The following is a 25,122-nucleotide window of genomic DNA, read 5'->3' as shown; positions in this document are numbered from 1 at the left end:
AACACAGAAGATTTTTAGGGCCAAGAAGATACCTTGTGTGATACCGTAATGATGCTGACCTGTCCTTGTACATTTGTCCAGACCCACAGAATGCCCACCACTCGGACCGAACCTTCGGACTCTGGTTGATGATGACGTGTCCATGTAGGTTCATCAGCTGTAACAAATGTACCATCTGGCGGGAGAGTGAAAGCTGGGGTGGCTGTGAGTGGGGGGGATGGGGTTTATGGGAAATCTCTGTACCTTCTCCTCAGTTTTTCCATAATCCTAGAACTGCTCTAAAAAATTCTTAATTAAAAAAAAGCTATTAAAAATTGGAGCACCTGGGTGGCTCAGTCAGTTAAGTGTCTGCCTTCAGCTCAGGTCATGATCTCAGGGTCCTGGGATCGAGCCCTGAATCGGGCTCCCTGCTCAGCAAGGAAGCTGCTTCCCACCTCCCCCCCACCTGCCTCTCTGCCTACTTGTGATCTCTGTCTGTCAAATAAATAAATAAATAAAATCTTTTAAAAAAGTGTCTAGAAAATATCATTACAGTTTTGAATCGTTTGGCTCACTGTGGTTATAAGGTAGCACCACAAGAGGCTCAAATTTGCAAAGAAAAAGTGATTTATCTTGGGTACCTGCTACAACAGGGCAACAGAAGTCTCCTGTCAAGTAGGAACCATTATGAAAGCAGTCTGGGCTTGGTTGTGTAAATGCACTTTATTCAACTTGAAGAGACACTGTATCCATTTGTGGCCACTCATTAACCTCCTTAGGGATTCAAACGCTACTCCAGAGAATTCTGATTCTTGTCCTGTGGAGCGCCCACCAGCTGTGCTCCCAGCTGCCGCATGCCAGGAGCTGGGACCGCGATAGGTCGGAAGACCCAGCGGGAGCAGGAGGGCACCTGGGCACCGGGGCCCCTTCCACTCGCCAGGGGCTCCCGTGGGGCCTCGGTCGGGCCAAGCACCGACCCCTCCTGGTCGGCTCCCTTGCTCCTCACAATCCAAGCAGAGCCAGAGAACAAGGCTCCCAAAAGAGCAACAGGTCTTGACGGTTTCCAGGCCCTGAAGGTTGTTTTTCTTTTGCTGTGATGCCAGCGCCTGCGTTAGTCTCTGGCTTTGGGCACACCTACTTCAGACACAGCCCTCGTGAACCCCACCTTGCCCGCCCCTCAGCTAGAGAAAGACCCGGCCCGGCCCCCTGTCCTGCAGGCTCCTCCGCGTATAGAGATCTCCGTCGACTTTAATCGGCGGAGGAGGCCAGACTTAGAAGAACCTCATTCGCAGAGAACTACTAGAGCCTAACTGAAGGACGTCACTTTGATCAGTGACCATTCGGCCCACTTGTGTTTTCTCTTTCACAGCTTTAAATTCCGGCTCCTGTGTTTTCAGTTCATCAATAAAGAGTGAGCCCTTGAAAATCTAGGCCTCCATCCTTGACCCCAATAAAAGTAGAACCCCAAGCCTGCACTTTCTGTCTCTCTCGGAGACCCCACGGGGGGCCTCAGGTATGCCAGGTGCTCTCCAGGACCTGTGAGTAATAACCCTTTTTTTCACTGTTCCTGACGGTTACTGCTGAGAGGGTCGTGCAGTTGCAGGAAGCACGAAGGCTGGCCCAGTCACATACTGGTTGGGGACAGGCTGAAACTGGCATTTCTAAGCACTTGGAATGTTTGACACTCATTTCAGCGGGCTTGAAACGCCCCTGTGAAGGGAAAACATTATTTACCCTGTGACTCCCGAGGCCCACTCACAGGCTGGGGTGCTGGGTCCCTGAGAGAAGGGGTTTCCTGGGGGAGAACGAAGCTTCCCCGGCCTGGGGCTTGTGCTGGGAGCTCTCCTACCTGTGGAGACAGAGGGCATGTGCCTGTTATGACCAGAAACCCCACCCGCACCGGTTACCCTGGCCACCAAGGGCCTCAGGCCAGTGAGGACAAAGAGGCCACTGTGGCGGGGTGCTAGTTGTGCCCGCAGAATGCACCCTCCAGAATGCCGGGTCTGGGTGGAAGAAGGAGCATTTCCCCTTCCTGCTTACTGTTAGTGGGGCCTCTTCATGCTAGAAGGACTCCTGTTCCATTGGGGCAGGAACAAACGGGCTTGGGCCCTCCTCTCTGCTAGGTCGGCCCACCTTCTGCTGTTGGTTGGAGAGGTTTACGACACCCACCCCTGTGTTTTTGCAGCCATGCGCTCCAAACCAGTTTGCCTTCCTCTTTCCACTTCCCAGATTTCTCCTTTGGTTGTCAGTTATGTCCATGGTTTACAGTGGTTCTGACCCAAAGGAGCAAGTCTGGACAAGTCTGGCAAGGTCTGGGCCATCTACTATGGACTCAAGGTCTGTTCAGCTTAAAAACACCTGCTAGATTGTTTCCAAACCAACAGTCCCATTTCACGTGCCCAAAAGCAGCACATCCTTACCCCTCACACCATAGCGTCAGACTTCTAACTTCTAGCAGTCGAGTGGGCACGTGACGATTCTCACTGTGGCTTTAGTTTCCCATTTCCCTGACAGCTAACAGTGCCGAGAGTCACTTGTGTGTCTGAGGCCATCTGTGCACCTTCTCTGGTGAAATGTCGGTTCAGATCTTTTGCCGAATTAAAAAAAACTTGGGTTGTTTGTCTTACTGAGTTCTAAGAGCTCCTGATATATTCGAGATACGCATCTAGATGTTTTGCAAATATCTCATAATTCTGTGAATTGCATTTTATATACACAAACCTTTTGAAGAACAAGTCTTTTTCTTTTAAGTCTTTAATTTTCAAGCCCAATTTTATTATATTTTCTTGTGTGTGTTGTGTGTGTGTTTTAAAGATTTTATTTATTTGAGAGAGGGAAAGGGAGAGCAAGCAGGGGAGGGGGAGGCAGAGGGAGACAGAGAATCTCAAGCAGACTCCTTGCTGAGCAGGGAGCCCAACGCGGAGCTCGGTCCCAGGACCCTGAGATCATGACCTGAGCCGAAATCAAGAGCTGAACGCTCAACCGACTGAGCAGCCTAGGCGCCTCAGTTTGCGCTTTCTGAGACGGATTTGAGAAATATTTGCCTCGATCACTGTGTATTAGCCCCTATGCCTGCTGTAATAAATCACCACAGATTAAGCAGCTTAGGACCACACAAGCTTATTACTTCGCAGCTGGAAGTCTGACGTGCTTGGATGATTCCTCTGCTGAGTCTCACAAAGGCCCAGACTGAGGTGTCCACCAGCTTGGCCCCCAGGAAGAACCATTTCTAAGGCTGGTGAGGAAGAACCATTTCTAAGTTTCAGCTCCTTCCTGCTCTAAGACTGTGGCCCATTTCCCTGCGGGCTGCCTTTTGAGGTGACCACAGCCCCTACAGGCCTCGTCCCCTCTTGCACTGGGCCCACACCTTGTAGAGCCAGCAAAGGCACGGCAAATACTTGCTTGGAACCTCTTATCCCCTCCTGCCAGTTTCTCTGACCTCCATTCTCCCCTTTTAAAGGCTCCTTTGATTAGATTGCCCCACCCCAAGATAAATCAGGATAGTCTCTTTAATCGTAAAGCCTATAACCTTAATCACATCGTTTCCCAGGGATTAAGGTGTAGGTATTTTGGGGGGCTTTTTTCCTGTTTTCTTACAGAAAATGGATCAACTTTAGCTCTTAACATTTAGTTCTCTGTGAACATATTTTTATTGTGGAAAAATACTTATCTTTTTTGCTATATATATATATATATATATATATATTTAAAGATTTATTTGACAGACAGATCACAAGTAGGCAGAGGCAGGCAGAGAGAGAGGAAGGGAAGCAGGCTCCCTACCGAGCAGAAAGCCCGATGCGGGGCTCAATCCCAGGACCCTGGGACCATGACCTGAGCCGAAGGCAGAGGCTTTAACCCACTGAGCCACCCAGGCATCCCGCTATATTTATAGTTTGATACATTTTAATTTTTGCACATGGAGAGGTATAGGCTGAGGTTCTGTGTGCGCACATGTCTATGACCAGCTGCTTGCTCCAGTACCATTTGGGGGAAAAGATTATCCTTCACCCAGTGACATCAAAGGAATCATTTAAAAAAAAAAGAATTAACCGAAAATATATGTGTAGGTCTGTTTCTGGATTCTCTACCCTGTTCTAATGATCTATTTATTATCTTTATGCCAATTACATGGCCTTAATTATTACAGTTTTAGAAATCTGGTAATCAGATTAAGTCCTTCAACGTTTCACTTCTCTTTGAAAGTTTATTTGGCTTTTGAATCCTTTGTGTTTCCATATAATCTTTAAATTAGCCTGTTAATGTGTATGAAAAAAACCCTGCTGGGATTTTAAAAAACTTTTTATTTAAATTCCAGTAGTTAACATACAGTGTCAATATTAGTTTCCGGTGAACAATATAGTGATTCATCACTTCCATCCACCACCAGGTGCTCAGCATGACAGGTGCACTCCTTCATCCTCATCACCTATTTCCCCCACCCCCACTGCTGCCCTCCTCTCTGGCGACAGTGTGTTTCTCTGCAGTTAAGAGTCTGTTTCTTGGTTTGTCTGTTTTGTTTTGTTTTTCCACGTGCTTGTTTTGTTTCTTAAATTCTACATACAAGTGAAATCATATAATATTTGAATTTCTCTATTTCACTTAGAAAATACTCTGCTGGGATTTCGACCGAGATTACCTGAATCCATACGGCAGCTGGGCGGATTGTCTATATTGAGTCTGTAGATCCATGACCTTGTTATGAACTGAATTGTTCCTTCAAACCTCATGTTGCAGCCCTACGTCTCTGGTCTGGGATAGTTTCGCAGGCTTGGCTTGCTTGTGATGAACTTGACAGTCTGGAGTCAGGTACTGTGTGGAATGTCTCTCAGTGTGCACTTGTCTGAGGTTTTCCTCATGGTTAGATGCGGGGGCACAGAGCCACTCTCATCATACAGAAGCGTATGCTGCCGTGGCTGATGCTGACTTCTGTTCCGCAGGAAGTAGGTCACCAAGCGCTGCCCACTTCTAACCACGGGGACATAGGGTGCAGCTCCTGAAGGGGTGTAGCTACAAAGTTGTTTATCACTTCTCTCGCAGTCACTGATATCAGTATGGACTCATGAACATTTTTTTGGATTTTAATCCAATACTAAATTATTTTTTTGCTCAAATTGCTCTAGCTTTGGCCAGTAGGAGCTCTTTCAGGGTGGCTTCTGTCCCTTTGACATTAAAAATACCTCAAAATTGTGGTAACAGATACCTAACATTTACCAACTTCACCACTTTCATGGGAACCATGCGGTAGTGTTAACTATATTCACAGTGGCAGAAAGACCTCTAGAACTCCATCTTGTAAAACCGAAGCCGTTCCCATTGAACAAGTCCCCCTTCCCCTCCCTGGGGCAGCTTTGGTTGCTGGATTCCTTCAGGGCCCTCACAGACGTGGGATCTTGGAACACTCGTCTCTCCGTGCTTGCTTCACTCGGCACAATGGCCCCAAGGCGCATCCTTCTCCGTAGACACTGAATGCTGGTCCACTGTGCGTATATGCTGGATACGGAGTAGCGCCGCAGTTTAGCAGGGGCGCTGAATCTCTTCGAGACCCGGGCTTCAGTTATTTGGGGCACACATCCAGGTTGCCAGAACATTTTTCCATTTTTGAGGAATGTCCATCCAGTTTTCCATAGTGGCCACATCTCACATTCTCAACAGTTGTGCACCTACTGTTGTCCGTGGTTCTGCCCTGGTCAGTGTCAGCCTGGTGCCAGGCATTCCAATGATCCTGACCCACACTTGTTCTTTTTTTCTCCCCTCCAACTTTGTGGAGTTGAAATGCATTAATTGTAGCAGCCAGAGACACACCATTCCGTTCCCCTCCAGGAGACCCTGACACAGGAGCACAGCTGGTGAATGGCCTCCTGCCAGGGCACTTCTTCAGATCCTCTGAGGCATCTGCGCCGCTGCCCCCTGGCAGTGCCCGGCCACGGACCGACCAAGGTGTGCGGGCAAAGTTGGTCTTGTCTGCCCACCTCTGGACTCTTTCCATGGGGAAGCCTGGCCTGACCCAGACGTCCCCAGGTTGCCCTGCAGGCTGGGCTTTTTCTAATCAACCCTCCCTTCTTCCTCTTCTCTGTCTGCAGGGGCCTGCCCCCTCCCTTTATCCATCATTTGTTTCCCCCAATAAACTTCTGCAGCTGATTTTGTCCTGGCATCTACCTCTTTGACACAGGATTTTGGGAAGAAGTGAAATTAGATGGTTAGCTATGTCTTAATAATGAGGTCACTATGAAGCTTTTGTGTTCTTTAGAGATTACACATTTCAGGTTTCATTCGACTATAGGAGAATAAATTACTTCTAATACATTTATTATCTGAGAGAAAATTTATTTATTGTTCTAATTTACTTAAACTTAAAATATTCCATCAAATTACCCAGGAAAATCCAGGTAGCAGAAATATTTAACACATACCTTCAAGACATCTCAAACAAGTCTGAAAAGGCCACAGAATGATATATAAATCTGCCACTGAAATCACTTCCACGTTGTGCAAGTGTAGAAGTGAGCAGAGGTGCAGCCTGCCCTCCCTGTGGCTGCGCGGGAGCTCCGGGTTACGTGTAAGTATTACCGTGAGGCGCCAAGTCACCTGAGGAATCACCCCCATTCCAACTGTGAACCCAAAGCAGCAAATCATAAGTGCCCCTGAAGGAAACATCTTCCGTGTGTGCAGGGGACAGGCATGTGGCGTGGGAAGGACTCTGTCACATGGAATACGGTGTTAGAATTCCGCCGTCATAGGTAATACAGAAACATACACAGTCTTCATGTTCAAAGTCTTCATGGGGATTTCTTCTGTAATTTCTAGAATGGAAAGAAGATTAAAAAAAAGTAAATGTTCTACCTATTCTGTATGAATATTTAAAAATTGTTGACTGCTTTTTTGGGGGGGGGGTGTTGACTGCTTCTGTATAGGATCTGGCCTCACCCTAAGGGGTCTGGTCTTTGTCCCAGCTCCTGGGGGACCCTCTAGACCCTTGGGACTTCCTGAGTGATGGGAGTGTTTTGTTTATGGTGGGCCCTGAATACTCCTCCTAGCTTCTGCTAATGAGGGGACTCTGCGTGGAGTCAGCCACACCAGAAAGACCAGCCACGGGATTTAGGGTGGAAGCTTTCAGTCACGTGCTATCCCCCAACACAGTGCAGCTGGGTGGGCAATGAACGAACTGTGCCCATGTAATGAAGCCTCGCTGCAGACTCTGGACCCCCTCCAGGCTCGGGCAGCCTTCCTGTTTGGTAATACACTGTGTGCACCACTGTCACAGTGAGGGGCCGGGAGGAGGGAACACTGCCCATGACTCCTTGGGAGAGGGCCCCTGAAAGCCCCATGTCTGGACCCCTAGATTTGGCCCTCTGTACCTTTCCCTATTAAAAACCCAAGTTCAATAGTTTCCAGCAAGTTCCATAAATCCTGCTGGTAAATTATCAAACCTGAGGGTGAACTTACAGTTGGCAGAAGTGACAGTGGTCTTGTGTGGCCTCTTCTCTGAGTTTGTCAAAGGCACCTAACTCCCTACAGTTTGGGTGAAGTGTTGGGCAGACCTTCTGGAGGAAAGCCCTCCAAACTAACTAGCCCTGTGCGCTGACCCAGATGTCCACACACCCTGCCCCAAACAGGTGTTTCCTAGGCCCACAGAGAACCTTCGAGGTCTCCAAATATTAACTCCCTACAGCAGGAGGAATCACCGTGTAGGGTGTGGGGGAATGTAAGGACATGATAAGCCTATAACATCTTATGAGGCCAGAGCACAGAGTTACCAAAGACTGAAGGCTCGTGTCACAGAATATGGGAGCTGATACAATGACAAGAACTCTGAGCATCTAAAAGTATAAACCAAACATAACTGATTAAAATATACTGAACAGACAGACGCCTGGGTGGCTCAGTTGGTAAACTGTCTGCCTTCGGTTCAGGTTGTGATCCCAGGGTCCTGGGACAGAGACCCCAGTCAGGCTCCCTGCTCACCGGGGAGCCTACTTCTCCCACTCCCTCTGACCCTCATGCTCACGCTATCCCTCTCTCTCAAATAAAAAAAAAAAATCTTCAAAACACACTAAATAGATAAAATCCCAAGAAGAGAGAAAGAGAGAGAGAGAAGAAAACCTTAAAATGCTCTTTGCCCCCTCGGTTTTTCTTCTGGCAGATCTGAATTCAAAGGGAAGGACCAGTGCTCATCCCAACACGAGAACTGGGTGTTATACACAACTAAGGAATCGTTAAATACTACAACACAAACCTATGATGTACTATATGCTGGCTAACTGAACATAATAAAAAACAAAACAAAACAACAACAAAAACAAAAGGAAGGACCTTCCATCGGCTCTCGTCCCAGCAGGAAAGCTGGACGTCACTCCTGAAGCTGCCTCCATGCAGGTACTACGGGCCTGGAGATGATACTGAGCAGCTTGTGAACAAGCAGGATCCTTCTAATTTACCGAATTAGTACTGTTTTACAAAAGACAACTTTGAGAGGAAGAGGGCAGAGACAATGGGTTGGAAAGAGCCCCAGGCTTCTCGGGGATCTGATCACTGAGCCTTTGAGGTCTCAGGGCACAGTGAGGTCACACTCGGAGCAAGGCCTGCTTTGTGAGTCACGGGCAGAATCTCAAAAACGTGGTTCTGCCCTGGTCAGTGTCAGCCAGGTGCCAGCACACGCACAAAACCACAGACGACGGTGCCTCTTCACGTCCACGGCTCAGCTGCCCCTGCGACCAGCGCATGTGGGGAATAAGGAAGCCGTGGGGACTCTGAGTGGGGACACCGTCAAGGGAGGAACGCACAGGAGACAACTCTGGGGGTGGACAGGCTGCAGACAGGCCACTTCAACAGAGGATAGAGCCCTAAGCCAGCGAGGGCTGTGGACACAGGGAGCCCCTGAAAGCCACGTGGAGGCACAGAGGTGTGTTTGGTTACAGAGAGGAACCCAGGTGCAACAGAGGCTTGAGTCTTAAATAACAGGGCAGAAAATTTTAAAGTGTAATAGAAAACATAAAAAAAAAAAAAAAGGAACTACACAAGAGAAGAAAGTGAGGGAAATCTCTAAGCCAAAAATCATGAATCCCAAGAGATACCTGAACATTTTGGTTTTCTGGCACTAACCTTTAGTGCCAAAGCTTTAAGCCACTAAAAGCTTAAAGCTTTGGCACTAAAGGTTATCAAAGTGAGATAAGAAAAAGCCTGGGGTCTACAGACTGGGAAATCCAGTGAACCGTCCTCCCCACAAATGCTGGGGCCCTCAATAAGGAACCCACAGCCAGAGTGCATTTCAAACAAATCCCTCACCACCGAGAAGACGGTCAAGAGAATGCAGTGGGTTTAAATTATGGCCTTCCAGAAGACATGCCCTGTTCTACTTCCCAGAAACTGGCCATGACCACAGAGGCCAAGGCTGTGGTGATAGAGTCACAAGTCCAGGACGCCTAGAACCACCAGAAGTGGTAAGAGGCAAAGGCCAGATTTTGCCCTGGAGCCTCCAAAGAGAACGTGGCCTTGCTGACACCTGGCCTCTGGCCCCCAGAACCGAGAAGACACTTGTATGTCTCACGGCCCAGGCTTACACCCATCTGTCAGGCCAGCCTGGAGAACTGGTCTCACTCAGCCTTGCTGTGGGCCAAGGACAGACTGGACACAGCCTTATGAGGATCTGGCCCTCGTGCTGTCCAAACACTCCCTGTGGCCCCAAGTAACTTGAGGTGAAGTGGGCCTGGGCTGACAGTGTCCCCAAACAATGAAATGCTCCTTTACATGCAGCTTCAACAGAAACTCCACTAACTACTGTTGTCAGGATTCTAGAAACAATCAAAGGTTCACAGTAACCACACAAATGCCACATTCAAGAAGGCAACTTGTAGGGGGTAGAAAGATCTGTGGTTGTCCCACTTGTGCTTGGCTGCCCGACCCTCCCAGCCTGAGGACCCCATGGTCCCAGAAGGACAGAGCAAAGGCACCGTGCGTGTCCTAACACGACTGGGGCCCCCTCAAGGGGGCTCACAAAGGGCGCTTATCTCCATTCACCTGAACCTGGAACCTGCCCAGGTAGGAAAAGTACAGGCATCGCTGGTAAATACAGTTAGGCAAACAAAAAGTCCACAGCTGCCGGGGGGCACAAGGCTGCAGATGCAGCATGTGACAGAGGGCCTACAGTCTGGGGGCAAAGTCGAAGACGGCGTGATTCAGAAAGCCGCGTGTGTGTCCAGGGCAGAGTGCACACACAGAACAGTCCTGGGAAGATCCCAGGCTTTCAACTCTGAAAAAAATAAGAACTTTTGTGGCCAAATCTGGCTGATGAGGGAGTGAAGGCTGAGCTGAGGAGCAGTGAAGACACTGCAAATGAACAAAAGCACAGGGCACCCGGCACCACTGGAGGGCCTCAGGCTGGGACGCAAGAACACCGATGGTAACTGCCGCATGCTGCCCCATGTCTGCTTTATAACTCTACTTTCTGCTTTCTAGATGATTTAAAAGACAAATACATAAGACACAGTTAAAAATTTATGCATACAAAGCAGTTTCTGACAAGAATACAAACGGGCAGGGTTTTCGTAACTAAAGTCAGATTGGTATTGATTCAAACCAGACTGCTGTTAATCTAGAACGTTAACTGTAATCCCCACAGTAAACACTAAGAAAATAGCAAGAGGGGCGCCTGGGTGGCTCACTGGATTAAAGCCTCTGCCTTTGGCTCAGGTCATGATCTCGGGGTCCTGGGATCAAGCCCCACGTCGGGTTCTCTGCTCAGCAGGGAGCCTGCTTCCTCCTCTCTCTCTGCCTGCCTCTCTGCCTACTTGTGATCTGTCTGTCAAATAAAGAAATAAAAATATTTAAAAAAAATAGCAAAAGAGAAATACACAAAAAGAAGTGTGGAGTGAACTGAAGACAGTGTGCTTAAAAAAAAAAGAAAAAATCAACTGGACCCCCAAGGAGGCAATTTTGGAGGACACGAGGGAGAAAACAAATGTAAGACTTCTAGAACAAGAATCCAAGCAAAATGGCACAAGTCCTTCCTGATTAGTAAGTACTTTTTAAAAAACAAAAAAACAACAACCCCCCCCCCACAAAAAAAAACAGGGCCTAACTGGCCTGGAGGAAGGGACATAACCTGGTCCAGCCCTGCCAGGCCCTCTCTTATTGGAGGAAGAAACAGAGAAGCTGGGGTCATGGCCCAGGGACACAGGGGCCCCAGAGACTGAGCACTATTCACTTAACTATAGAACGAGTCCCATCCCCTGTGGGCTTCTGCAGAACAACGGGGTTAGAGCCGGATGAGACAGAAGTACGGACACTTGTGATGCCAGACGACCAGCCAGCCTCACCCCAACTTATCACCTCAGGTCACGTGTCCCAATCCTCATATCAGGCTGTCAACAAAAAGCTACAAGGCATTCTGAAAGGCAACAGCAGCACTGTAGGAGAGACACAGAGATCCTCAGACCAGACACAGATGCAGCACAGCGGTGGGGATTAATCTAGTACTAGAGTTCATATGCCAAGGCTCTAGCAGGTGATGGAGAAGCACTGGGGACAGACCGGTGGCATGGGCACGGAGGTGGGTGCTCTGAGAAAGACTGAAGAAGCCCTTTTACCAAAACACGTACACCTGGGCAGAGCACATTCAAACTGCAGAGAACCAAGGACAAGACAACTCTGGGCACTTGTCCCCCAGCACGGAGAGCCCGCCAGAGCATCCAGCCAACCCAGGCTGCAAGGCTAAATGAAAAAACGGAGGGATGACCACACAAACAGAAGCCGTTTGGGGAAAGGGCTCCAGCAGCAGCCAGGTGACAGGTGACAAGGATGAAGAAGAGAATGGGGCCAGTGATGGGACCCTGAGACCAGAGTGGATTTGGGGCAAGGTGCCACCGGCCTTGCTGGGGCCACCGCCGTCTCCTTCCCGAGTGACAGGCCTGGGCTCTCCAATCTTCGGGGCTCACTGAGAAAGCGCCTGCAAGTGTGCTCTGTCCACGCTAGCGGAGGGGGCACCACACCATTACAAGCTGCCCATGAGCTGCTGTTTCATAATACTTTCACTGTTCCGATCCTTGGGGAAGAGAGTGATCTTAGAATTGGCAAATAGATGCTAATTTATCTAGAAGCATGTGTTTTTAATAACTTACCAATATATTTTAACATTATTTTCAGTGCAAAAAGCAATCATCCTTTTAATTATTATTTTAACAATCTAAAATGGCAAATTTCTAGAAAAGAGCAAAAACACAATCAGCAAGGAAGTGCAGCTGTAGCACGTGGTGTCATCTTACCGTGTGTCTGAGTCTCATTCAGAAACAGCTTGAGCTTCCTGCTGCGAAGACCAAACACCTTGGCTGCCTCATACAGAAGGCCCTGGTGGGTGAGTCCGTTCTGCCCGGGGGGGTTTTCCAGAAGGAGTGTGCCCACTGTTCCCTTTACACACTCTGTAGAAGAAACCACCACTGGGTCAGGTCCTGAGAGCACAGCCCCTTCACCAACCCCGTCCCTCTGCCGGCCCCTTTGCAGAGGAGAGGCTCCAAGAACCAGCAGGGCCTGGGGGCCTGGTGTCCAGACTGCAGAGGGGAAGGGGCAGGGACAACGGAAATCCCAACGGGTATAAACCCCCTCAGCTGGGGAAGAGGTATTCCATAAACACATGCTGTGCACAGTGAGGGCCCAAGATATCCAGGAAAAATAAATAGCCAGCTAGTCTGCTGACCGAGGCATGGATGTGTACATAGATTTCAGAACACTTTCCAGGAAAAAGAAAAAAGGCAAAAAAATAAAATAAAGCGATGGCACTTCATTCCACTTCATTTAGCGGTAATGTTTACATGTCAGGGTACCCCACCTCTTGACTGCCAGGTGAAGGGTGGTTCCACACAAACACACAAGAGAAGCCAGCCTGTGTGCTGCCCAGGGCAGATCGGAGCGCACACCTTAATGTACCACATGCAAGGCAGGCCGTGAACGGAAACCCAGTTGCCAGCCCCTCACCCCCGCAGGCGCAGGGTTGGCGGCTGGGGGACGCGCACCTTGTGGGCCTGCGTTCAGGAGCTGCAGGTTGATGTAGCGGCAGAGTGCAGTGCCGGGGCCGTCCACCACAGCAGGGGCAGACCCCGCTGCCACACGAAGGGTTTTCCCACTGAGACTCAGTAAGTCAGTCTGGTTTCGAATTTCTAGAAGTAACAACAAAAACGGCAACAACAAATCACTCATTCAGGATATACAGTGCAGAGCTGAAGTCATTCACTCGATCCTACTTAATTATTAAACTATCCTTTATCTTTGCAGTGATGTTTCCACTTAATTTCTTTTACCAAAGGACATGGCCTTCTCTATAAAATGAGGCTTAAATGACATGCAAATAGCAGATGTCAACACTGCAAAACAAACCACATAATAGTAATAACAAAAACATACAGCAAATTGTTTTTGTTTTTTTCTCCTTTTAGTACTTAGTATTTTTGCAGATCCTTGTAAAATCTCCTACGTCAGAATACTAAACTTCACTGTGAAAGGAAGCCTTACATTTAAACATGATAATTATAGTCAGAAGAAAACAGATCATTTGACTCACGAACACATGTGAAAAACAGCAAGACACAGTGGACACATGCAGATCTCACTGATCTACAACTGAACACTGCTTAGAGTCGCAAACACGGCTGGGGTAGGTCCCGGAGGAATAGGGGCTGTAGGACGTCCACACCTGTGGCTTCCTGGAACTCCTTTGGGCTGTGTCACAGAGGGTGATGGCATCTGACACCACGAGCCTGCCCTAATCTCTGCCCATCTGTCGTGGCCCAGCAGCTCGCCTGTGTTTGTTGGCCAATTACATCTCCTCTTTTAGGCTATTTACAATTTCCTGAAAATGAGCATCCAGATTCTTATCAAAGCGGGTGTACTTGTCTCACGTGGCTGCCATTAAGAATCACAAACATGGGGCAAACAGAAATCTACCGGCTCCAATTTGGGAGGTGAGGTGTCAAAATCAAGGTCCTCCGTGGGCCCTGCCCCCTCAGAAGCCTGCAGGCAGCTCTCCCTGTTCTCCTTCTAGCTCCTGGAGGCTCCCAGCCATCTGCTTGTAGTTCCCCCGTTCCAGCCCTGCCTTTGTCATCACATGGCCATGTCCCTGTGTGCTCCTCGGGACACCCTTATTATCTAATCACACTGGTAACGACCCTGTCTCCAAAGGTCACATTTGGTAGTATGCAGGGGAAGGACTTCAACATGTCTCTCTCTTAACTTAGGCTTGTCTTACTGAGAATCTTGTCTAGCAAGACATAGGCACTATGCTTACTAAAGTCAAAGCACAGCATGGAGTCTCTGAGGCCTGGACCCCAGCCTGAGGCTAACACAGAGTGGACAGGGTGCAAGGCTCCATTCCGGAGGGGCACAGAGACGTTGTTCATCTGGGCAGGAATAAGGGTAGGTTCACAGTGTCAGATGCTGTCACCATCCCAGCAGGGGCCCAGAGGCGCGGGGCCCAGAGGCGCAGGGCCAGGGCTGCCAAGGGCCTGGCCAACCCAGCCTCGTAAGGAAGGCATGGCTGTGGAGCAGAACCAGTACCAAATGACACCCCCGGAGTCAGAGGCCAGCTCCTGACTTTCTACATACCTGCGGCACCATGGAGGACAGCCAGGTCCGTATCTTTCACGCCAAAAATACTAGTAATAACATTCTTCAGCTTTAAAAGGTCCAACCTGTTATCGCCTTTTGGATTTTCCAGAAGTAATACTCCACCTAAAGAACCACAAATTTAAGTCAAACTAAAGGAAAAAGATGTTAAATTTGAAAGAAAAATCCAGGAAAACACACCACCTGTATGTTCCCTCTGGTTAACACCTGCTCATGTCTTTCTCCCACTGTCTACCTGGATCTTTTTAAATTAGAAGTGGGGAAGGTTCTTCGTGTTCTCTGGACACACCTGGGGGGCGAAATGGTTTGCAAGGACCACTGCCTGCCTTGAAGCTCAGGCTTTCATCCTTTCCACAGGATCTTTCACAAAGCAGAAATAAATAATTCGTCAGATAACACTTTCTCTACGATTTCAATCCCTAAATATGTTGATGAGTTTCATGGCCTAGCCTACAATCCAGCTTGGTAAATGTCCTGTGGGAGCTTGAACAGAATGGGCGTTCTGCTGCTGCTGGGTGAGCTGTTCCATTAATGTTGATTTGACTCTGGTTTTCTGTCTAGCTCTTCTATTGATTGTTGAAAGAGGTATATATTCAATTTTCAAACTGAAACTGAATTTTCTCATTCTCCTTTAAGGCGTCAGCTCTCTTTTGTGGTTTGCAGCTCTGCTGAAAGCGTAATGATCCCACATTTGGAATTCCAAATGTGGGATCATTATGCTTTCCCTGTGGATTGACATTTGTAGCATTATGTAACATCACTAGTGACTTTCCTTGCTATGAAGGATGCTTTATAGAAATGAACATAAACATTTTTTTTTAAAGATTTTTTATTTATTTATTTGACAGACAGAGATCACAAGGAGGCAGAGAGGCAGGCAGAGAGAGAGAGGAGGAAGCAGGCTCCCCGCCGAGCAGAGAGCCCGATGCGGGGCTCGATCCCAGGACCCTGGGATCATGACCCGAGCCGAAGGCAGAGGCTTTAACCCACTGAGCCACCCAGGTGCCCCCAAACATTCTTGCTTTGTGTAATTTTTAAAAAAGATTTTATTAATTCATTTTATTCATATTCATTCCTCCTACTGAACAAGGAGACTGATGAGGGGCTCGATCCTAGGACCCCTAGGATCCCGGCAGACGCTTAACCGACTGAGTGACCCAGGAGCCCCTATTATTATTATTTTTTAAAAGTACTCTTTACGCCCAAGGCGGAACTTGAACTCACGACCCAGAGACCAAGAGTTACATGCTCCCTCTTGGGGCACCTGGGTGGCTCAGTTGTTAAGCGTCTGCCTTCGGCTCAGGTCATGATCCCAGGGTCCTGGGATTGAGCCCCAAATGAAGGCTCCCTGCTCAGCAGGAAGCTTGCTTCTCCCTCTCCTACTCCCCCTGCTTGTGTTCCCTCTCTCACTGTGTCTCTGTCAAATAAATAAATAAAAATCTTTAAGAGAAAAAAAAAAAAGAGTCACAAGCTCCCCTAACTGGGCCAGCCAGACCCCTCCCCCATTTAGTGTAATTACTGATGGTAAGCTTAAGCTTTCCGTCTTATTTGTTGCTTCTACTTGTTCGGTTTTCTTTCTCTAAGCTTCCTGTGGGTTATATGAATACATTTTACAACTCCATTTTTATTTCTATAGTGTTTTTGTGTGACTCTCCAGGAATAGGCTGGTTTAGTGGTTGTACCTGGTGGTACTGCATATGCACATTAACACCCAGCCTACTGATGTTGGCATTTGACCAGTTTGAGGGAAGCACAGAAACTTGATCTCCCTTCCATCACTTTGCTTTTCCCTACTTTTAATTTTCTTAAATATTTCTTGTATAGGTACGCCTGGATGGCTCAGTCGGTTAAGCCGATGCCTTCGGCTTGGGTCATGATCCCAGTGTCCTGGGATCGAGTCCCACATCGGGCTCCTTGCTCAGCGGGGAGCCTGCTTCTCTCTCCACCTCTGCCTGCTTGTGTACTCTCTTTCTCTCTGACAAATAAATAAATAAATAAATAAATAAAATCTTTAAAAATATATATATATTTCTTGTATATACACTGAAATGTTATATAGGTTTTGTTACAAACATCAAATAATTTAGAAAATTCAAGTAAGAAAGTCTGCTTAATTTACCTATATTTTGACTCTTTCTACTGTTGTTTCTTCTGTCCTGATGTCCATATACTTCTTCTTCTGTCATTTTCTTTGTTTTATGAGTTTCCTCTACCTACTTCTTTTTAGCTTAAGTCATGCTAGCAACTAACTCTCTTGGTCTCCCTTCACTTGGGGATGTCTTGATTTTCCCTCCACCATGAAAGATATTTTGCTTGATATAGAATTTTGGGTAGACACCACTCCTAACATTCTGCCATCTGGCCTCCGAGGTTTCTGATGAGAAATCCAATACCGTTCCAATCGTTTTCCCCTGTAAGTTAAGCGAGCATATTCTTTCACTGCTTTCAGGATGTTTTCTTTGCCTTCAGCTTTCACAAGTTTGACTACATGATGTCTCCATGTAAATTTTTCATCGGTTTCTCTCAGCTTCTTGAATCTGTAGGTGTACATGTATTGCCAAGTTTAGAAGTTCTCAGTCATTATTTCTCTCAGTCCTGTTGTTCCTTCTTATTCTATCAGAATTCAGTAACAGAATATTCAACTTCTGTTAATATCCCACAAATCCTTAAGACTCTGTTCATTTTTTTTTCCGATTTATAAAAACTCTCTTTTGTTCAAAATGGGCAATTTCTATTGTTCTATCTTCCAGTTCACAGATTCTTTCCTGTCCCTTCTGTTGTGTCATTGTGCCCATCCACTGGGTTTTGTATCCTAGTCTTATATTTATCAGTTTTAAAGATTTCATTTGATGCTTAATACCCACTTCTTAGCCAAGGCTTTCTATTTTTACTTGTTTCCTTTGTATTTGTAATTGCTCTGTGGAACATTTTTTATTACGGCTGCTTTATGTTCTGTCAGATTATTTTATTTTTTTAAGTATGCTCCATGCTGGGGAGCCAAATGTGGGGCTTGAATTCCTAATCGTGAGACCAAGACCTGACCTGCCGAGGTAGGATGAAAGTCCCAGCTCACTGTGAGCTTCTCGAACAACATGAAGTGGAAGAAGCCTGAGGCTCCTGACAAAGGTCTAGGCTCCCCACTTGGTCTTTGCTGGTGGGAGTGGTAGTGGGGCCAGTTTCTTCTGTTGTATGTGGCTAGACTAGAGCAGATACTGTCTAGAAGTTTTCTGTCTTGCTAGGCTGCACCTCTCCTCATTTTCTAGCTAGAGAGAGCAGGATTTTATTGGAGCATTTTTGTTTGCGCTAGGCATTTCCAGGTTGCCGGCTTCTTCAGCTCCAAGACTGGGATGTATGAGGCAAAAAGAAAAGCCAGCCCTCTTCCCTCCCCTTTTAGGAGTCTTCTGACATTTGCTTTTATATATCACACCCAGGGTGTTTGGTTGTACTTTGTGGGAAGAGCAAGGAAAAGCATGTCTATTCCATCTTCCTGGAAGTGCAAGTCCAACCCTTTACTTTTGTGGATTCATTTTGATGGCAATTAGAAAGAGGAAGTCATACGATTTCACTAATTTTCTTACAATAGCCTTAAAGACATTCATAGGTTTAACTAAAAAGTAAAGTTCAACCCACGGGACTCATTTACTCTTACCTTGCTCGCTGCCATTTGTACAAATGTTAAGATTGACATATGCACAAGCAGGACCAGGCAGGGACGATTCTCTGGTGATTGTAATTTCCAGGTCAGAACCCTTTAACTGAGCACATGAGAGTATGCGACTGAGTAACTGCAGCACTGACCACGTCACCAACTAACCCTGCAGCTACTTCCCACACTGAGAGCTCTGTACGATTCTGAGCGCGTAAGCAACTTCATCACTAAAAGAGTCAAAAGTTATGACTTTTCACCTTGTTCTCCTAAATGTAGAACAGAAAATGAAACCATCTTGTAATATGCCCCACTGAAAAGACAAACAGTGACATCTAGCCCCTGCCTGTCTATACCATCTGTCTCCTTCTACAGAAAGGAGGAATGAGACAAGGAAGACATGGCAGAGTCAGCGACTGAATAAATTCCTTCCCCTATTATAAATGACCTATTTCTGAATTATGGCCAATATTTTCCGTATCTTGGAATCAGATTTTCATAGTTCTATCTAAAAAGTGCCAATAGGAAATGAAAGTGTAATTTTATGTAAAACGGACTACCGTAAAAGTCAACTGCTCTTCAAGTCAACTGTTACTTGCCTTGAACAGTCACAGAATCCACAATATTAACTTCCCTAGTTTTAGGAAAAGCAAGCCCATATAGCCCCTGTTCTCCTGGCAACCCTTATGCACCTCCTGGCTACCTTCCCCACCTTCCCTCTCTCTCCTCTCTGGACACTGAACCCACCCTGTATTTTAGGACTGAGAATTATGCCAGTTGCTACTGGGGATAGAACATCAAGAGATTACTCCACAAACAACATAAAATCTAACCTTACATCTCTTCGTAGTTCAACAAACCCAGAACTCACCTGTGTTTCTTCTTGAATAAGGACTTTATCTGACGTTGGAACTGGATACGGTTTCAAGGGAGCCTTTATGGTGGCAAATATGAACTCTGTGTGGCTTTCAATAACATTATTCAGATACTTCCCTTCAGACTCTGCTTTATAATAAACTGTTATTTCATCAGTTGGAACCAGATTGCACTGAAAGCACATAGAGAAAATTTAAAAGGGAAGCACATTTGTTAGTCAAAACATATGGTGTTGTTGAACAGAGCTGCCAGTCCTGTGCTGAATCATTATGGGAGCATACAGGCTCCTGCCCAATCCTATGAAACAAAGGACTGACTGTGTAGAAACCCACTCACAAAACTCTGAACTGAGGCAGAGCTCCCAAGTATCCCATTAACCTGCTGACGTGGACTCCTGAGACCCAGAACTACAGGTCTCAGATACCTGGCCTGAGGAGGGGAGGTGGGAGCCCCCATTCTGGTCAGGGCGAGGGAGCCTCTCAGGGTCGGGGTGGGAGACCCTCCTTGGATGGGGAAGTCCCTCCTCAGGGTTGAGGGGTGGGAGCTCCTGGCTCCCAGCTCCCCAGTAAGGAAGAGCCCCCCCTCTGTCCAGATCTAATAATGTCTCCTTGAGCTAGATGCCCTTCCTCAGACACCCACTGTCCTCTCTGATGACCTGCGCCAGTAAGGAGGGCTACCTATCCAGATGATCCTGTGGAAACCATAGGGAACTGAAAAAGGTGGACAAGGGGCACAGCTTTGCTGAAAGCTCCTGCTCAGAGAAACACAATAGCCATGTCCAGCTTAGGGTGAAAGAGTAGGGAGTGGAGGGGCCTACTTTTCCCACAAGCACAACTGAACAGACCATAAATGAGTGACTAATTATCATTACTCAATTACAGTGATTATATTACCTGCCTTTCCTGTCCTACCCAACAACCAAAAAACCAAACAACAACAACAACAAAAAACCCAGACAAGCTTGTTCATGATGTGACAAACTGACCTTTTTGCGAAGTTTCTGGATGCGATTGATGACCTCCCGAGCCACTCCTTCATCCACCATTGACTGGTCGGGAGTGACATCTAAAAGAACCAAAACCTGCAGGAAAGAACAGTGCACTGCGTGACAACCAAACAAGGAGGAATGATTCTCTCAAACTCAGCACACTGTTTTTAAGTTAAATTCTGAGAAGTCTGTCATGTAGCGCTATTTATTCATCTAACTGAGCAAAGGAGATAAAATTAAACTAGTTTCACTACAGTTCAGGTGCTTGCAAGGAGCTATTCCTTCCGCGGGGGCGGGTCCAGTGACTCCTTCCCTTCCGCAGGTGCCGCTCACAGGAGATGGAGGAGCGGTGTCTCCCGTGTAATTGTTCCTCGTCTGTGTGACAAGCAGTCACTGCCCTTGCAGGAAGTGGAGTCAGGGCTGCAGGGCCCTTCACACTGCCAATGAGCCCACGAAGGCCCCAGAACAGCCTCTGTTGTTTTCTTCAGCCAGGAGACTTTCCGGCCTTTGGTCTGTCAGTCTGATTCAACACACGGTTTCTCAGGGAACCACAACACATTTATTATGATTTAAATGCTCATCTTCGTGCTGACTTCATCTACTTCCTATGCCATCTGTAGTGAAGGCTGTCAATGATGACTTAAAGAAAAGAGTGTCATCACTGGCACAGACACAGTGAGGACTGGTGTCGCTGCTAACACAGAGGTAGATACGCTTGTAATTCAAGCACTAGCTGCATGGACGTTTGTTTCTTTTTTTCTTTCTTTTTAAAGATTTTATTTATTTGTCAGAAAAAGAGAGAGAGAGAGAGAGAATGCACAGGTAGGGGGAGGGCCTGAGGGACAGGGAGAAGCAGGCTCCACATCGAGCAGGGAGCCCAATGTGGGGCTGGATCTCAGAACCCTGAGATATGACCTGAGCTAAAGGCAGACTCTTCACTCACTGAGCCACCCAGGTGTCCCAGCATGGATGTTTCTTTTCTTTTCTTTTTTTTTTTTTTTTAAGATTTTATTTATTTGACAGAGAGAGATCACAAGTAGGCAGAGAGGCAGGCAGAGAGGCGGGGCAGGGGAAGCAGGCTCCCTGCTGAGCAGAGAGTTGGATGCGGGGCTCGATCCCAGGACCCTGAGATCATGACCTGGGCTGAAGGCAGAGGCTTAACCCACTGAGCCACCCAGGCGTCCCAGCAGCATGGACGTTTCTGATGAAACTTTATCAGAAAGATGAACAATTGGGGTGCCTGGGTGGCTCAGTTGGTTGGGCAACTGCCTTCAGCTCAGGTCATGATCCTGTAGTCCCGGGATCGAGTCCCACATCGGGCTCCCGGCTCACCAGGGAGTCTGCTTCTCCCACTGACTTCTCTCCTCTCATGCTCTCTCTCTCTCTTTCTCTCTCTCAAATAAATAAAATAAAATCTTTAAAAAAAAAAAAAAAAGAAAGATAAACAATTTACACTACTTCATGAGAGCAGAACTGGAGGTGGGTGGCAGGGCAGGGCCACCCCAGCCCATAGTATATGAACCATGTCATTAATCTCAGAAAAGGAGGACACTTCCTTCAGTGCCATCCTCAGGCTGGCCGCCAACAGGGTGTTTACACACTCTCTAGCCCTCCTTTTCCAGCTTCTTCACAGGTGGCTCCTCATGCCGTCTGGCCATATGGAGCTCGGCCTATGTCTCATTCAAGCCACTGCAAAATGCTTGAGGAATTTGAGGGGGCTGGTCTTCCTCACATGGAACTTCCACAAGTCCCCCACTCTCACCCTAGAGATCTTATGATCTGTCTGCCCAGAAAAGTCTGGTCAAGAGCAAAGAGAGACACTCTGATCCATCATGACAAAAAGCACTGACCTCAGAATCCAATACTGCTGCACATCCCCCTCCAGGATGTCCGTCCCCTGCCTGCCCCACACCAGGCTTTGGAGAGGAACCCCTCTCTGTGCTCATTCCTACCAGATAACTTATCAGGCAGAGGAGTAAGAATTAGCTTACTTTTCTGTCTCTATGACTGGGTCATTCCTTGAAGGGTGGGGTTATATCTTAATCATTTTGGTAGGACCCAACACTCAAGACAATTGTAAGCAGAGGTCATAAAATGTCAATTTCATATATGCTAAAGAAATGCACATGTCGGGGCACCTGGGTGACTCAGTAGGTTAAGAGCCTGCCTTTGGCTCAGTCACGATCCTAGGGTACTGGGATCACGTCCCGCATCAGGCTCCCCACTCAGTGGGAAGTCTACTTCTCCCTCTACCCCTCCCCACCCCACCCCTGCTCATGTTTTCTCTCTAATAAAGATTAAAAAAGAAGTGCACATGTTAAGAGCATCAATGGAGCAATTTAATAAAGCCAATCCAAAATGGATACCTGGTTTACTGTACTCTGAGGCCAGCTCAGGAAACCATCACTCAGGAAGGCAGAAGCAAATACTTTTTCTTCTTATGTTATCTTTTGGTAAAGAAACGTTCCAGGAAAAAGCAACATACCTGGGCATCTGAGTGTGCTTCATACTGCATTGTCCCTCCTGTTGTCTGATCAAACGTGTACATGAGGCGGATGTCCTCTTCATGCAGCTCATGGCCTTCTACGACAATGGTCCCTGCCAGAGGAGGAACTGCCACTGTGAGTCAGCCCCCCAGCATCCTCCTCCACATACCGCCTAGCGACAGCACATTATGCCGGTTTTTAACAAAAACTTCACAGCATCAGGCTGTGGAGACTTCAGAGATCATGTCCTCCCAACTCATATCCCTTACACCTCCTCACGCTGCCCCGAGGACAGTTAAATTGCCGCCAACGCCCACTGGGTCAGTCAGTCCCCAGGCCCAAAGGCCTGTGCCAGGAGGCGATGTATCCCCACCATAAACACAGAGCGTATGATGTACTAAAGAGAGTAGGCTGCAGAGTCCAGGGGGACCCAGGCCCAACACTTACTGAATGCAGGACCCCAGTGCTCCACTATCTGCTGAGCAGGGTGGGGCGGGAATGAAGTGAACAGGGTGGTGAAGGTCTGGGTGCCGTCCTCTCACAATAGGCAGAGCGCAAGATGGCGATGCCTGCTTTCAGGGAAGCCTGCTGCGGTCGCCCACAATGATTTTCCGGGTATCTGAGCATTGGGCTGTCACTCTGACTATGTCACTCTGTTCCGAAAACTGTTTTGCTTTCCAATAGTGCAGAAATCCACTCAGAAAGTAGTTTTGAAGCTACAGGCCTTGGTTTCAAACCAGGATTATTTCGAAAATTTTTAAGTATTTGGGCTATCCGTTGAAACACTTAGATTTGTGATCTGAAGTTGCATCAAAGATTTTGTTAATCTAACAAATCAAGTTAAGTTAGTAATGACTCAACTTTTAGTTGCCAGGTTTCTTACATTTCATCTAAAAATGTGAGGACTTTGAGGGACATTTCTCCCAATTCCCTATAAGCAGTCATCTGATTTCTGAGTTCTTTTATCTCTCCTCGTGACTCCTCTGTGCTTATGATTTTCACCTTCACAGGGAACCCTAACAACCAAACACCTTGTACCCCAAGGTTAAGCAGTCATACCAAGACCCAAGAGGATTCTACTCATGACAGAGCTGAGAATTCCTGGGCACCTGGAAAGTCCCCTGAAGGAGAGGAAGGAGGGGCTAAGTCCCCTTTCCTAACTTCCTCCTGTTCTCCTAGCTTTTCCTTCAGAGCACTTATCGAAACTACGATTGTTTCCACAAATCTTCACTGTTGGCCAGCACCATGAGGGTAAGGACATCTGTCTCACTCTTTTCTGGGTTCCCAGGGCAGCCAAACACAAGAGCTTTAAAAAGTATTTGCTGAATTAGTCCAAAATCCAGTCTTGCCCAAATAAGGGACCAAACTACGAATTCTTGATGTCTTAGAGAGACCATGGTAAGTTCTGATCTAGTTCTCCCTCGAAGCAGGTCCAGACCTCATTGCTAAGTCCCTGTTTCAAAACCTGCCTTAACCTTTTCTGTCGAAATGTACTCTAGTCTTCATTCAGACGCCTCCAAACACCATCATGCTTTTCCTCACAAGCAACATCCAATAACAGTGAACCTGATACTGGGGTCTGCACGCCCTCTCACTAGGGTAGCTTCTAGGCTCCTATCAGCATGTGCAGAACTCAGCGCTATCAGTCATTCTACCTGGAAATCTAGCCCAAAGGAATCGACTGCACAGAACACGTACATGGGAAAATGCTCACTGCAGAACTACCAGCAACAGCAGAAGAACGGAAACAGTCTGAAGAGCCAGCAATAGGACGGGCAGCCCCCAGAGAAAAACCACACAATGGTCTGGAAATAGCACTTTACAGACTAATGACTTAAGTAAAAATGCAAAATAAAAAGGTGAATAAAATAAACATAAAATGTAAAAATGTAGGTGAGAAAAACACGACATTTGTAACTACAGTGTGATCTCCACGCTGGGAGCCTGTGCTTTTGGGCCCGTCTGTGTCGGGATGTCTGTGGGGGGACTTCCATGCCACGTGGACCAGCACGGAGCAGGCAATCAGTCCGCAGTCAATGGACAGGTGATGGTTCGGGGATCATCTCCTTCCATTACCAGAATTACTTGTTACGCAGCTCAGTGACAGCGCACGTGAAGGAGCCCAGGTGGAAGGTGGCGCCAGGAAGGGGCAGATACCCACCGCTCTCCTGGAAGCGCTCCAGTTCCTCGCTGCTCAGCTGCCTGATGGACGTCATCACTGCCCGGAAGGCTCCCTTCAGACGCTTCCCCAGGACCATGTGATCAGGCTCTGCCCTTAGGCGAATGCCATACTTGTTTTTATCTGTAGACAGCGTAACCTTTCGGACGTTCAATTCCTATACAGTTGGCAGCCAAGATGAAAAAGAAAGACGGAAATGAAAACATGTGACTCCAAAAACTTGCACACAAACGTTCAAACAACATTGGTCACAACAGCCAAAAAGTGGAAGCGCTCCAATGTCCATCAGCTGGGAAAGGATAAACAAAATGTGATCCATCCACCCAACAGACTACTACTGAGCGCAGTGAAGGACTGA

The 25,122-nt window shown here is 47.4% G+C and overlaps 1 protein-coding gene across 4 annotated transcripts in view; it reads right to left on the bottom strand.

Moving 5' to 3' along the window:
- Positions 1–6,281: 6,281 nt before the first annotated feature.
- IARS1 (isoleucyl-tRNA synthetase 1) overlaps positions 6,282–25,122 on the bottom strand; it is a 70,876-nt gene continuing 52,035 nt past the window's right edge. For 3 of the 4 annotated variants that reach the window (XM_032866475.1, XM_032866473.1, XM_032866474.1), the window contains exons 26-34: positions 24,747–24,921; positions 22,585–22,697; positions 20,097–20,192; positions 19,107–19,283; positions 18,239–18,344; positions 14,569–14,694; positions 12,984–13,127; positions 12,240–12,392; positions 6,282–6,782 (exon numbers count right to left, since the gene is read on the bottom strand). In XM_032866475.1, the coding sequence (XP_032722366.1) occupies positions 6,700–6,782; positions 12,240–12,392; positions 12,984–13,127; positions 14,569–14,694; positions 18,239–18,344; positions 19,107–19,283; positions 20,097–20,192; positions 22,585–22,697; positions 24,747–24,921 (1,173 nt within the window). In that variant the 3' untranslated portion in view covers positions 6,282–6,699. Of the gene's footprint in view, positions 6,783–12,239; positions 12,393–12,983; positions 13,128–14,568; positions 14,695–18,238; positions 18,345–19,106; positions 19,284–20,096; positions 20,193–22,584; positions 22,698–24,746; positions 24,922–25,122 lie in introns of those variants that run through there. The other variant, XM_032866476.1, reaches the window with a different exon arrangement.

Source organism: Lontra canadensis, unplaced genomic scaffold (genome assembly GCF_010015895.1).
Source record: "Lontra canadensis isolate GAN:19392208 unplaced genomic scaffold, GSC_riverotter_1.0 scaffold31, whole genome shotgun sequence".
Classification (NCBI taxonomy): Eukaryota; Metazoa; Chordata; class Mammalia; order Carnivora; family Mustelidae; genus Lontra; species Lontra canadensis.
Note: the sequence above shows the minus strand (reverse complement) of the source record. Positions and strands in the feature narration are given on the sequence as shown.